At 35.1% G+C, this 15578-nt stretch overlaps 1 protein-coding gene across 9 annotated transcripts in view; it reads left to right on the top strand.

Annotated features, from left to right (window-relative positions):
- The window catches only part of MAP4K3 (mitogen-activated protein kinase kinase kinase kinase 3), a 183473-nt gene that overhangs the window by 152824 nt on the left and 15071 nt on the right, over positions 1 to 15578 (top strand). For all 9 annotated transcript variants that reach the window (XR_012003160.1, XR_012003161.1, XM_026018984.2 and 6 more), the window contains 7 exons: positions 454 to 495; positions 2963 to 3047; positions 4392 to 4471; positions 9506 to 9566; positions 9647 to 9764; positions 14154 to 14212; positions 15204 to 15307. Coding sequence is in view for 7 of the 9 variants with exons in the window: in XM_026018984.2 (XP_025874769.1) it covers positions 454 to 495; positions 2963 to 3047; positions 4392 to 4471; positions 9506 to 9566; positions 9647 to 9764; positions 14154 to 14212; positions 15204 to 15307 (549 nt within the window). In the remaining 2 variants the exon portion in view is untranslated. The remainder of the gene's footprint in view (positions 1 to 453; positions 496 to 2962; positions 3048 to 4391; positions 4472 to 9505; positions 9567 to 9646; positions 9765 to 14153; positions 14213 to 15203; positions 15308 to 15578) is intronic.

A 15578-nucleotide genomic window follows, 5' to 3' on the forward strand; every position in this document is an offset into this window, starting at 1 on the left:
TGAACCAGATGTGTATATTGATATGAAGATCTGTCCAAGGCCCAACATTAAGGCAAAGAGGTTGATAAAATAGTACATAACTATTTGTTCTAAAACACACACAAAAACAGTGTTTTCTGTGGGTTATATATATATATATATACACACGCACACGCACACACACACATGCACAAAAATGGGAATATACACAAATATATGAATACCTATAGTTGTCTAGAAAAAAGGTTTGGAAGGGTACACACTGAACCAGTTTTTTGGGGGAGCATGTATCAGGACTGTAGAAGAGTTAAAGAGAGCTTAAAAAAAATAAAGAGAACTTCAGCCTATTATATTTTGTTTTACAAAGAAAAAGTATTCATGTATTTTATTTTGATATATATGTTTGAAATACAGTATTGTTACACCAAACAGCAACAAAAAAAAAGTGTATTCATGCATGTATTCTTTTTCTAGAAGCCTATTAGTAACGGTCTACCCCCAACACCTAAAGTACATGTAAGTATAAATATCAGATAGATTGTTTTCAAGCTAAATACAATGGCAGATAATTGACTATGTATCTTTGGTTAGATTTTTTACCTGTTTGATTCTCCATTATTATTGAAAAAGTCTGTAAGACTGCTAATTTAGGGGATCCCTGGGTGGCTCAGCGGTTTAGCGCTAGCCTTTGGCCCAGGGCGTGGTCCTGGAGTCCCGGGATCAAGTCCCGCATCGGGCTCCCTGCATGGGCCCTGCTTCTCCCTCAGCCTGTGTCTCTGCCCGCCACCCCCCCCCCCCCCGCCGTCTCTCATGAATAAGTAAAATCTTTTTAAAAAAATAAACATTGTTATATCTGAAAAGTAGCTTTTCAGAATAAAATTATGATAAATTATATATTTTAAGCTCCTTTATTCCAAAAATTGTTAATAATCTTTGTAGATAGGTTTTAAAAAATGTGGAAAAGGCACATGGATACAGTAGGAAGTACAAAATGTAGATATGACCCATTTTTTTCCTAGCATTTTCTTTCTTTGCTTTCTTTGCTTTCTTCCTTTTCTTTTTCTTTCTTTTCTTTCTTTTCTTTCTTTCTTTTCTTTCTTTCTGTGACAGAGAGAGAGAGAGAGAGAGAGAGAGAGAGACTACAAGCAGGGGAGCAGCAGGCAGAGGGAGAAGCAGGCTCCCTGCTGAGCAGGGATCCTGATGCTGGGCTGGATCCCAGGACCATGACCTAAGACCAGGCAGATGCTTAACTGACCTAGCCACCCAGGCGCCCCTTCTAGCGTTTTCAGTTATCAAAAACAGAAGTTTAGAACTAGAAGGAATATTAAACGACCATCTGGCCCGAACTCTTTATTTGGACCATGAATGAAACAGACCCCAGAATCTTTGCAGAACTCCACCCAGTTCCAACCAGAGCTAGAACTAGAACCTAGATATACTCCTGAGTTCCAGTTTGTCCTGGTTTTGCTTTTTGTTTTTTGGATTAGAGCATGCTATCCTAGGATTAAAATTATATTAGCTCAGTGTAATTGTGCATTGGTATAGATAGAACTGCTTTTTTGCTACTGCAAAAACCTAAAACATAGTGTGACACTAATTTAGAAGGTGTCAGCTGCGTTTCTAATCTGTAACTTTTTGACTCTTCTTTTTAGCCTTTTTTAGTTTCTTCATAAAGATATAAATATTAAAAAGAAAGATATAATTATTTATACCCTATCTTATAAAGTAAGAGTTTTGAGAGCAAAGGTCTCCCAAGTTTATCAGAGACCCTTAACGGGACAAGATTTCTTGCTTGGCCATAGCACAAAACTCTCGGGTCAGGTGTGCAGCTGACAGGGAAGAGCTCATAACTGAAAAGCCAGCTAGGATCAACTATGCAGACTAGCTTAGGTTGGGTTGGTTTGATTGTTTGGCACCTCATTTCATCAGTTGGATTTTTAGGAGTTTGGCAGGCACCTCCACATACAAATTTTGGCAGCTGTCTTAAAGAGTAATTATCAAGATTAGGTTTCTTTCTTTCTTTCTTTTTTTTTTTTTTAGATTTTATTTATTTATTCATGAGACACACAGAGAGATTGGCAGAGATACAGGCAGAGAGAGAAGCAGGCTCCATGCAGGTAGCCCAAGTGGGACTCGATCCCAGGACTCCAGGATCGTGTCCTGGGCCAAAGGCAGGCACTAAATTGCTGAGCCACCAAGGGATGCCTAGAATTAGTTTAAATGATACAATTTCTGCCCTGCACCATAAAAACATTTTTTATTGGTCTTCTACCACCTGATGGTACTGCCAGGTGGTGCTTGTTTTTTGGTACTAAAATCTTAAAAAAATATTGGTTGGTAGGCTTCTATGAGTAAAAAGGAAATCTTAAGGTTTATTGTTTTATTTTTTACATTAACATTTTTATAATCCATTATAATCGACTATAGTAATGTATTCTGTTTCTGGATATCATCTCCATATTTTTGAGGAAAATATTCTAGCTATAAAATGATGCACAGTGCTCTTCTCACCAAATATTTTTGTATTCTTTTCCCCCCAAGTTGTTGGTAGTAAAAGTGATTAAATGAATAAACCTTCTTATATTTATTTATTCTGACCTAAACAACAGTTTCAAAATTAACATTTTACTCTTTGAAGATAAAAAAAAAAGTTCAAATGAATGGTATTATGTTTCCTGATAAGGTGTTTATTATATGAAAGACTTGTAAATGAGCTTGATAAATATTAACATAAATAAAGCTTTTTATTGAATCTATCCAGGGTGAATTAAGCGCATGGCTTATGTTTTTTTTTTTATTTTTAATGAGTACAGACCCATGTTTTGAAGTCTGTAATATGAATTTGAAATCAGCTATACCTGTTTCATGTTGTAATATTAAATTCAATGATTAATAACATTATAAGTCATGAAATGAAATTTTCATCTTGATTTACTTCTTATCAGGGAATATTGTATTGCTTGGTTTTTCTTCGTTTTTCCAGATGGGTGCATGTTTTTCGAAGGTTTTTAATGGATGTCCTTTGAAAATTCACTGTGCAACATCATGGATAAACCCAGATACAAGAGGTAGTACCATGTGTTTTTATCTGTTATCTATTTGTTTTTTAAACTGAGGTCATGAAAGCATTCAGTTTTCTTCATGTTCTGAATACCTTTCTGAAAAAATTTTGGTTGTGATTTTTAAAAATTATTTAAAGTAAATATGTTTCTTTATGTTGTTAGCAGTGTTTGAGTTGACCCGTGACACTGAAATTTCACTGTGGTGCCCATATCAATAGAGTGAAACCATATACTCTATGTCACCCTGATTACTTCTAGAAAAGTTTTTTTCTGCTGCTGCACATTCAGTATCTTTGCGTTTTAGGTACAGCTGTTCTTAAAGGAGTTTAACTACCCGGGATCCAGGGTATAGTGACCACTTTAGAGGACCTCTCCATCTTAAAGGAGATCATAATAAGAATCGTCATTACTCCCTGACTAAAGACTATCTGCATTCTTTCACTATATATCTGTATCTTAGTATCTGTGTATATAAGATCTATGTGAGTACATGCCCACATGTCGTCTTACTGAATCTTTTAAAAATCCAAGGTGTAGGAACTGGTATTTCACAGATAAGGAGAATGAATTCAGAGAGGTTCATTGTTTCATCACCAGTCAGGAGTAGAGCTGCACTTTGAACCCAGTTCAGTTGTTTTGTCAGACAACAAAGCTTATGCCTTTAATCTGCCAGCACTAATCCTAAATTATGGGCAGTATAGGAACACTCTTGGCATTCAGTTCTCAGCATACCTCAGTGTAGTTTGGAGAAGTTGTTGCCTGTATTTTATTATCAAAGCAGATCAGACAGGACCATGACTAGTGTACCATCTTCTAAAAGATACTGAGTAGGAGCTGTCCAAGTTTTAGTTAACTTTTTGAATAGGCCAGATCCTGGTTGGTTGGTTGGTTGGTTGGTTGGTTGGTTGGTTTTCAGATCCTGGTTTTTTAATGCTACTGCTATAATGGTCACCCATCTGCAAAAATATCTTTAAGCTGTACCAGTTCTTCTTTATTTATGTTCTGTATATCAATTGTACATGATCCTTTATTAAAGGAATTTTAGAAAAGGAGCTACAGATTCTCTGCCAGTTCTCAGCACCCCCTGATGAGTGAAGAACCCTAGCAGTCCAGTCTTCAAAACCCGTTTTACATAAAAGTTTGCCTTACTGCTTTGAGGCTGGTATTTACATATAGCTCAGTTCACTAAGTTACAGTGTTTATCCACTTACTTGTATTAAAATATATTTATTGCCTATCAATCACAGTAATTCCTTCTTCATGTTATTACATATTTACTCAATCTGTATATAAGTCCTTTTTGAAAGTATTTTACATATCAAAACCAGTGAATTACTTTTGTCATTTCAGATCAGTATTTGATATTTGGTGCTGAAGAAGGGATTTATACTTTGAATCTTAATGAACTTCATGAAACATCAATGGAACAGGTATGTCATTTTAAACTTTCCCTTTTAAAAAATTATATATAGGTACTAGACAAAAAAAAAATCACTTTTAAGATTTTCTGCCTCTTTTATCCATAAAAGCTCCATGGAGCATGTTGTATTTGTCAGGTACTGAGGACACATTCACAGGACTAGTCCTCACCCTGCAGGACCTCACAACGTAACAGAGAAAGAGACATAGCAGTCATTATAATACTCAGGTTAGGTGTCACACTAGGAATGAGCTCAAGGTAGAAGCCACAGAGGTGGGAGTCATTAGTACCTCCTGTGGGCAGGTGAGAAGAAACCATCCATGGCAATGAGTGGAAGCTTCGCAGACAGACAGAGGGTAAGTATAAAGCCGTGGAGTTGTGAAACTGCATGACAAGATCAGGGAACCATGAACAGACAGTCTGACTGGAATATAGAATGAGTGCAGAATAGTAATAGTAAATGGAGGCAGGTGGGGAAGGCAGCTGCCACCCGCAAGCTTTGTGTATACCATGCTGTTGACAAGATCCATGTCTTTAGAACTGTTTGCAGTGTGATGAGAGATGATACAAGAGATTTTGGTCAAAAGGTGAAGAAGCATTGAGGCAGGACAGAAGTGGAGAGGACAGAAAGGAAAAAGTGGAGTTCAGAATTATGTGAGGACATTTGTTACTGTGCAGTGGCTGGGCATTTAGAACCCAGAGGCTAGCAATGCTAAACAGCCTGCAAAAATGATAGTGATGGTGTTAGCAGCTAGTATCCATATAAAACTTACTATGTGCCAGATACTGTTTTTAATTTTTTTTTTTTTTAAGATTTATTTATTTATCCCAGAGAGAGAGAGAGAGAGTAGGTGGAGGGAAAGAATCTCAAGTAGACTCCCCAATTAGCAGGGCTCAGTCCTATGACCCATGGGATCATGGCCTGAGCTGAACCCGAGAGTCAGATGCTCAACTGTGACTGAGCCACCCAGGTGCCCCTGCCAGACACTATTTTTAAATGCTTTGTATAATAAACTTACTTAATTTTCACAATTCTCAAAGATGTATACAATCATGAATCACATTTCCGATGAGAAATCTGAGGCACAGAAAGGATTAGTAACTTTTCAGAGATCCCACAACTATTAAGTGCTGACTGTGTGGGATATGAGTCCAGGCCAGCTAGCTCCAGAGTCCCATGTCCTTAACTACTTCACCACACTGCCTCTCCCACTTGTATTGCTTCTGTAGAGAAACACTAAACCTAGAGAAAGATTAAAGATCTGAAATTGGCCACATTGAATGACCACTTCACCATGGAAGCCAGGAAGTCTAGGTTGAGTCCAGGTCTCCAGCATGAATAACAGCAGTACCACCAGTCAGGGACAGTATACAGAAGGGCAAGTAGATTTGATAGGAATGATACTGCATGCATTTTAGTCACATTGAGTTTTGGGTGCCTGTTGGGTATATAACTGTCCATTATCAAGATAAATTGAAGAAAAAAAAAAGATAAATTGATTACAAATACAATGGAGAGGAAAAAAAATCTAAGTAATGGTAATCTCTTAACCAAACATTTCCATCTTTTCTCACTGCAACATTTTTAACTTAGATTTTCTAACAAGATCCTAAACTGTATGATATACTCTAAATCTTGCAATCTGGAAGTGGTATATAGTGAGGTGGCTGAAAAATACAAGGAACTAGAGAAGTTATTTATTTTCTGATTATTTATAATAATCAGTAACTAATTCAAGGTAGTAATACTTTTCTTGGATGTAAGAAGATATCTAAAAGATATCTAAAAATCACCTTACAAATAATATTAATTTTAAGGAACAAGACCAACTTCATGCATAGTTAAGGTAAGTATTTATCCACCTAATTCAAGGGACAGTCAAGTGAAGGTGCCCACCAACCTCTCCCAGTACTAGTCTGCAAGAAGTCCCCTCCTGAGATGCTTCAGTATTGGAAACTACACTGATTGAGTAATAATATTCTGAGCTACACATGCCTTACAAAGTGAAACCTTTTCCCTCCCAGAGGAAGCCCTTGGGAGTAAGGAATGAGAATATATGAGATCTTGAGTTTTTTTTCGTCTTGCTGTGAAATTATTAGGTGGATTTTTCTCTGTCCTCTAGGGGAAAGAGACCGGGTAGCATGAGTCTGCTAGATAGGGGAAGACACCGGAAGGAGAGAAAATGACACCAAACAGGGTCCTGACTTTAAATTTTTTATCTGCTTTTATTATTTATAGTGAAATATTTGTTGATTGCTCAGCATGTGCCAGTCTTCCACGCCCTTTTCTTGTTTAATCACCACAGCAACTCTATTAGATATAGGCGCTCCATTTTACAAATAAGAACACTGACTCACAGAGATCACATTATCCCAAGTCACAGTCACTGAGAAAGCAGATATCTGAGTCTATGCGAACTATAGAACCTACTTAACTATTATATAGTTTTATTTATTTACTTTTGCATTTAAAAATTTTATTTAAATTCATTTAATTAACATACAATGTATTATTGGTTTCAGAGGTAGTGGTCAGTGATTCATCAGTCTAATATAGTACCTATGCTCATTATACCACGTGACCTCCTTAATGCCCATCACCTAGTTATCCCTGTCCTCCAGTGACCCTCAGTTTGTCTCCTATGATTAAGACTCTCTTATGGTTTGTCTCCCTCTATGATTTCATCTTGTTTTATTTTTCTCCTCCCTTCTCCTATGATACTCTGTTTTGTGTCTTAAATTCCACATATGAGTGAGATGATATGATAATTGTCTTCCTCGATTGATTTATTTCACTTAGCATAATACCCTCTAGTTCCATTCACGTTGTTGCAAATGGCAAGATTTCGTTTTGATTTTTTTGATGGCTGAGTAATATTCCATTGCATATATATACTCCACATCTTCTTTTTCCATCTGCCAATGGACATCTCGACTCTTTCCATACTTTGGCTATTGTGGACATTGCTGCTATGTGCAGGTGCCCCTTTGGATCACTACATTTGTATCCTTGGGGTAAATACCCAGTAGCACAATTGCTGGGTTGTAGGGTGGCTTTGTTTTCAGCTTTTTGAGGAACCTCCATACTGTTTTCCACAGTGGCTGCATTCCCACCAACAATGTACAAGAGTTCCCCTTTATTTCACCCAGAACCTACTTTGCTAAAAGAAGTAGACATTAGAAATCTAGAAAAGCTTTAGGGTATTGTTAAATGTGATTAAAAACTAAAATCCAATGTGAAATCCACTTAATATAACTTTGTATAAATACTTTTTCATTGTCCCTATGTTGATAATTTATTATGCAAGGAGTTTGTGTCTTGCCCTGCTACTTTATGTATGCTTGTATTCAACAAGCTAGCTCACTTATATTTACAAATATATCATCTCACAATAAGCCATAGATTTAATACTAGAGAACTGCTTTTTAAGTTTTTTATGATAAATCCAGTTCAAGACAGTATTAAATAAAAATTTTTTGCTACTTTGATAACATTGTGACTTATAAGTCATTGCCCCTTTTCTGCCAAATTTTCTCAATATAGCCAATGAATTTCCAATTCTATTGTGAATTTTTTATGAAGAGTATAAAGTAGGAAATGTTTATGTCCTTTCAGTCTAAGACACAGTTGTAGGCACATTTTCCAAAATTAAAAACTATGGCAAAAGTACAACATAGAGAACATAGTCAATAATATTGTAATAAAGTGTATGGCAACAGATGGTGGCTACACTTATCATGGTGGTCATTGGATAATGTATAGAATTGTCAAATCGCTATGCTGTGCACCTGAAATTAATATAACATTGTATGTCAACTATATTTCAATAATAATTTTTTTAAAAAACTATATTGCCATGTTTTATTTGGAGAAATTAGATACTTTGAGTATATTTTGCAAATATATGAAACAGGTTTTATATAAAATAGATTTTTTGTTTCCCTTTTATTATTACCTTTTCTCCTTTAATTATTTAGGGCCATCATTGAGACTTTGTGCTTTAATAAAGGAAAGTCCATAGATGCCTTGGTATATTTCATCCGTCCCTTCATTCTCTCTGTTCCCTGCCCACATCCCAATCTACTTTGGAGGAACTGAAGCAGGAGCTGCCAGATGCCAGCACAAACCCAACACTCAGGCTTGTTAAATCAGAACGCTTAACTATATTCATCGGTGGCTCTCAGACCAGTATGCGTCGGAATCACCTGGAGGGCTGATTAAAACCTAAATTGCTGGACCTACCTTCAGAATTTCTGCTTGAGTAAATCTGGGGATGAGATCCAAGAATTTGTATTTCTAACAAATGCCCTCGTGATGCTAATATTGCTGATGCAGATGGAGGGACCACTTTGAGAACCACTGATCTTCATGATAAAATATCTTAATGAGAGCAATTATGTTTTACCTTCAAAGTATATGGACTGTGTTCATGAAATTCCCTCTTCTTTTCCCTAAATACTAATCACTTTCAAACTTACAGAAGTGCCTTTCAATTCTTATGGGCTGTATTTCAGAAATGAATCCCATATTTATATTCTTAATTATTTGTGAATTTTCATTATGTTCTCTCAGGCTTTTTTTCCTTCATACCTAGTGTTTCTTTACCCTATGTTCCACTGCACTATGATTTCTGTCTCTTCTGCTCTAGAAGCCATGGATTTCCATATACCCAGATATAAACATATTTGGAGAGGTACACAGGAAAGTTAATTATTTAACCCTAGAACCAAAATAAAGAGATAGACATGGCTTGAAATTGTCTCTTCTCCCCTTATAGTTTGGGACTCAAACTAATCACATGATGTTGAGACTTAGATAATAAAATTACATTGCTAGTTTATTTCTTTTTCTCCCATATAAGCGTAAGTAAATGTATATCATCTTGTTTTAAATGTCTTCTAAAATGAATTTCTATTAAAAATAAGTTTCTTTTTTAAGAACTGACCTGTTGATAAGATAGCTTACATGGATAATATGTACATATTTACTCTTTTATCTGTTATCTTTTGTAAACTTTGCCTTTTCTTTTTTTTTTTTTATTAGTTATTCCCCCGAAGGTGTACATGGTTATATGTAATGAACAATTGCTTACTATCAATATCTGGTAAGTCTTTTACTTTTTACATATCTTATTATTCCTATTTATGTTATTAGCTTTTATATCATGTTTATTTTTCTTAACAGGTAAAGCTTCTCAGCTCTATTCCCATAATTTACCAGGGCTTTTTGATTATGCCAGACAAATGCAAAAGTTACCTGTTGCTATTCCAGCACACAAACTCCCTGACCGAATACTGCCAAGGTAATTGTACATTTAATTATGTTTCCTCCTAAAAAAAATAAATAAAAAATAATTATGTTTCATCCTTAAAGATAATACATTAATTAATTCTAAATAATAGTTATACTACAGAAATTGAAAAAAGCACTCAGTTTGGGTTAGTAGAAATCACATGTGAAGAAAAAATGTGAGAGGTAATGTATTTTCACAGAACTGAGAGGCCCCTCTGGAACTTTGAAACTGATGAGTATTTAGTATGTTTTACAAGGTTAAAACTAGTTGTTTTCTATAATTTGCTAGTAAATTTTCATCACACATCGTGTTTTCGACATACTTGTTTTGAGTAAAGTGAATTTTTCTCAAAGTATAGTTTTTAACCTTAGAAAATCAAAATGATTTATTAAATCAAGCTTTTTGCTTTAGAAGATAGTTACTTAGGAATTGAGGGATTTTGCTTTTCTACTTTCAGGGATTTTTCATTATTTCTCTCTTCCTTTGGTTATTATTGTGTTGCACCTCATTTGTTGACCAAAAGGTCTTCTGAGTCTGATATAAATTATATTTTATGGAAACATTATACTATAGCCATTCTTCCTTTACTGTATCGTTATAGAACAACTAATATACAACCTTAGCTTTCAAGTACCTTGAAAAGCTGTTGTTCTCAATTGCTGAGTTTACAGTAGAGCTAAAATTTGCCCCATTGTGCAAAATACTTCTTAAAAATTAACCTTTGGGGGGGATCCCTGGGTGGCTCAACAGTTTGGCACCTGCCTTCGGCCCAGGGCATGATCCTGGGATCCCAGGATCGAGTCCCACATCGGGCTCCCTGAATGGAGCCACCTTCTCCCTCTGGCTATGTCTCTGCCTCTCTCTCTCTCTCTCTCTCTCTGTCTCTCTCTTCCTGTCTCTCATAAAAAAATAAAATCTTAAAAAAAAAATTAACCTTTTTGGGGACGTCTGGGTGGCTCAGTGGTTAAGCGTCTGCCTTCAGCTCAGGGCTTGATCCCGGGGTCCGGGGATTGAGTCCCCCATTGGCTCCCCTGCAGGGAGCCTGCTTCTCCCTCTGCCTATGTCTCTTCCTCTCTCTGTGTCTTTCATGAATAAATAAATAAAATCTTTTTTATAAATAAACCTTTTTGATGAAAATCATTTAAAAATTGTACTGCATGCTTTTCTGTCTTCTTAAAATAGATTACATTGAGTTTAACTGGACGCGTTTTCATGATGATTCAGAGTTGCAACTATGAACTTGATTTATTGTATTTACAGTTGGAATTGGAGTTGCCCCTATAACTAGCCCCAAGAATGGAGTCAGGGAGTTTCTTTTTTCACATAGAGTTTATAATGCTCCTTTTTTCCTTCCAGCTGCCACTTGATGCTGTTGTGGTCACACTCCATTTATCCATCTAACTTGATAATCCTCAATTCCTCTGGGCACAGAAACTGACCACCAAACTTTAAAAATAAATGTAAAGTACAAGAGCCCTCTAAGGGAATGTAAAGCATATAACTTTAACGTATTCACTTATTAATATCATTTTGTCAGAATAGAGACATTCGTAGCTTTATTTGAGCTTTTTTGTAGCTATGTTTGGTTCTTCAAATTTTACTAAATATACCAGATGTGCAGAAAGTTTCCTAGTATATACATGAGACAACATTGAATACCGTATTACCTCTTCATTTAAGGAATTTCCATAGAGGAAGAGGTTACCTCTAAGAGTACTTTACCTCTACACTGTTACTTTGTTACAGTCAGTCTTTGGTGTTAGTAGCACTCACCAATGTGTCCTTCCAGCTTTCTTCAGTTTTGTTATCAAGAAGTTAGTTATTATAAAATCGACTATTCTCTCATTTACTGGCAGGAAATCTGAAAGCCTTGTTTGCATGATAAAATTTTATATGTGTATTAGTACTAGTTCTTCTTCTGTAAAATGAGAACAAATTAAACTTCCTTTGAGCATCTTGTAATGTGCTGTAGTTCTCATAAATCTAGGTACTCATTGTATCATACTGTAAAGTTTCTTTAAGAAAGCATAAGTTTTGGAGTCCAGGTAGAGTGAATTTAAATCCTGCTTACTTTAGGTTTGGGACCTTGAATAAATTACACAACCTCTCAGGGTATTCATCTAGAAAATAGAACCAGTATACCAGTCTTGCAAAGTTATTTTTAAAATGGTAAAATATGTATGTATCATATCCACCATGGTTTCTGGCATCTTAATAAGTAGATCTTTTATCATCATTGTTAGGCATGATAAATTGAACTGTGTCTGTAATATATGCTAAAATATCTTACATTAAATAAGTTGAGAATGTTGGTTCACTTAGGATTCTAGTTAATTAGGTACCAGTAAATAAATTGTATTGCCTTATTGTAAAATCATTACTGAAAGTAAGGTAAGTCTGTATAGATCACTGTAGAAAATTATAAACTTTTATAACATTTTAGTGTGCTGCTCACAACTCAGTTTTGAATAGTTTCATTATTGTTAACTCTAAGCTATAATTAGTAGTATTGATTATGTGGTATTCTCTGTATAATCCTTCAGTACTTTGCAGTCAGTTAATCCTCCTGGGTTTTGACAGCTTCAGTAACTTAACCCCTAAGTAACCTTGGGAGCCAGGGGGCAAGTTTACAAGTGTGGACCAGGAACATTAAACTTGTTGCAGTGGAAATCTTTCAAGACCTTGATTCAGATTTTTTTAAACTCTGAAAAGCACTTTTGTTTGAGCAATTTACTTAATTTACAGGTGTGGGGAGTTTTTTTTTTAAGCTGTATGAAATTTCACTGTACATGAAAGGGGTATTTTCATAAATATTAATATAATGTGTGAACTGGAATGTAAAACTCTTCTTGATAAGAACATAGTTGAAGGGAACAGTAGGTCTTTAACCCCAAATTTGGAATCAAGGTATTCTAGATCATTATTGTTGTCATTCAGTGCCTCAGTATCTGATGAATTTCTGTGTCATTGTTTGGGTACCATAATACTAATAAAATGCTAATTCACACAGATAAAGTACTTACAAGTGGTAACAAATTTTAACAGCTTCTCTTGCAAACTCAGAGCACTCTTTAGTTAAAATGATCCACAATCATAAAAGAGAAGTATTTTTTTCAAAGTTGAATCACTGTGAGCACTACAGTTAGACTAAGGCACTAGATTAGAATTCATTCTTGCCTAGAACTGCTAACTGTATGACCTTGAGGAAATTATTAAATCTAACCCTCAGATTTCTATGCTATGACCTATCTCATGGCATTATCAGAGGGACTAATACAGAACCTGTGAAGTTCATGGCAAACAGTAAGTTCTCAGTAAATGTTAGCAGTAGTTATTAAAGATTTTTATAAATATAAACAGCATGTACAACATATTAAAAGCTAACATTAACAGTACCTCAGCATTATATGCTTGATCTACTCAGCTGCCAGTTGTACAGCAACAAGAACATCAAGATTATTCTAAGCTTGTTTGAAATGGTATTGAGCATCACATGCATGCTTTACAATTTTGTTACCAGCAAAGCACAACTCTTATTTTTTTTTAAAAGAAAAAAATACATGCAGAGCAATATCTAATCTGTGACACATTTACACATGTAAAAGAAGTTTAAATATGTGTGCAAAAATGGAGAAATATAATTTGATGTTTGCATAACTTTGCACTAACAGTGTTATATTATCTTTCGTGACAAAAGGCTTTTGAGTTTATGTATATTTTTTAATTGCAGTTAAAAAAATAATTTTAAATGGATTTTTACAAATTAAGTTTGAATCAGATGTTTGCAGAACCCCTAAACGACCTTTGCCAGAAAAATCTATATCCCACTCTTCCTAAGGAGAGAAATAAAAAATGTCTTTAAAAAATTCTTATTAAAAAAATTCTTATAAATTGTTTTAGTGGTGAGACAGCATTTTACATAGCTTAAATTTACTGTATGTGCTAAAAAATATCTTTCCTCAGTTTATGGCTTTTTACTTAGTGGTATCTTTTGGTAAACCAGAGTTATTAATATATTCAACAAATTAATTCAATAAATTGAATGCCACCTGTAGTTTGTGGTGGTAGGGGGGTCCATCCATGAAAAAGTATCAAAAGTTTATTAATATTCCCTGTATAATTTGTTCTTTTTGCATTCTTTAAAGAAATTTCAAGGTCATATTTTTCTAAATCTGAATATTTTATAGTCCTGTTCTTCATACTTTAATAAATCCTTAATCTATTTGGAATTGGAGGAGGGATGAGAAACAGAGCAAATGTATTATTTTTAGTAGATGACCTAGTATGTCAGTACCAATTTTTAACAACTCATCCTTTCTCCACTGATCTGTAATGACACCATTATCATATACTAACTTCACCTACATGTATTATATATTCATTTTCATTTACATTTAGGAAATTTGCTGTATCAGCAAAAATCCCTGAAACCAAGTGGTGTCAGAAATGTTGTGTTGGTAAGTAAACTGTTCCATGACATGTAGTTCTCCTGCTTTGCAGAACAGATAACACTGTGAGGCTCATTTTTAAATCTAGTATAAAATAGTACTTCTCCAGGGCATTCTGGCAGTAGTAGTTTATTTTTCCCCCTTAAGTAAAACAAATGTCTTGGCCATTCAGTCTCCATGTAAACTAAACCTAATATAGTACCTTGCACATAACGGTCGTTTTGCAAATAATTTATTGACTGAGTAAATGGAGAAAGTACGATGACTTTTTATTATAGCACTTTATCAGACCCTGTTCTCCAGGGGGGGCTTGTTCCTTATCATTCACATGCTGCTCAGTAATAGCTTATGAGACTGCATTTATTCATTCAGCATATATCTTCATGCCTTTAATATGTGAAATCATATTCCTATGACGTGAAGGTTATAGTCTCCTTCTTCACACACCATGATCCTAAATTCCTCCCCCATTCCCATCACAACCAGCTGTTTTATTTGCCCATAGCAAAAGCAAAAAATAATTTTCTTTCCTTCCCTTAAGAAACTCTGAGGCTTTGTTTTATTTGTAAACCTATATTTTGAGATTTGATTAATGTCTTCATGTTGCTAGAACCAAAGTATCACTGCCTCTGAACATTACTACCAAAAGCACCCTTAGCCACCTGTCCCTAAATGTGCTATATTTAGCCTATCTATTTGGCAACTTCTCCCCAAATCTATGTATGATCTTCCTTCAGGATCTTGCTGCCTCACCTAATCGTCCTGGTACCATGAGACCTAAAATCTTTTTTCCTAACCCCAGACCCTAGAACTTATTTGTAATAAGACAAAACTCCTGCAAGTGATGGAGTTTCCTACCCTCATGGAAGGTGTTTTCACCCTGCAGTCTGATTAAGAAATGAACTGGCAGCCAGCTTTTGTTTGTTTTCAGAGCATGCAACTACTGTTGTCAGGACTTTGCATTATAAGAGAACTTACATATACTTTTTTGCCTTGACAGTGCGAAATCCTTACACAGGCCATAAGTACCTATGTGGGGCACTTCAGACTAGCATTGTTTTATTAGAATGGGTTGAACCAATGCAGAAATTTATGTTAATTAAGGTAAGCATGAAAAGCAACCTAAGTCATTCTTAGTATAAAAGCTTAATTAAGTCAATTTTCCTGTTCTTCAAAAAAAAAAAAAAAAAAAAAACCCCACCCAAACACCACATTTTTTCTTTTTTTCCCATTACTTGTCAAGTTAATTTCATGATTTTGGATTATGTGGCAGGAAAGGAAATTTCCTAATTGTAAGGAAATCAGTTAGCCAGATAAAAGTTTTAAAAGAGACTAGAGAAATACTTAAGGGAAATGGCAGGCAGTAGGAGCAAGA

The sequence above is a fragment of the Vulpes vulpes genome, chromosome 8, assembly GCF_048418805.1.
Source record: "Vulpes vulpes isolate BD-2025 chromosome 8, VulVul3, whole genome shotgun sequence".
Classification (NCBI taxonomy): domain Eukaryota; kingdom Metazoa; phylum Chordata; class Mammalia; order Carnivora; family Canidae; genus Vulpes; species Vulpes vulpes.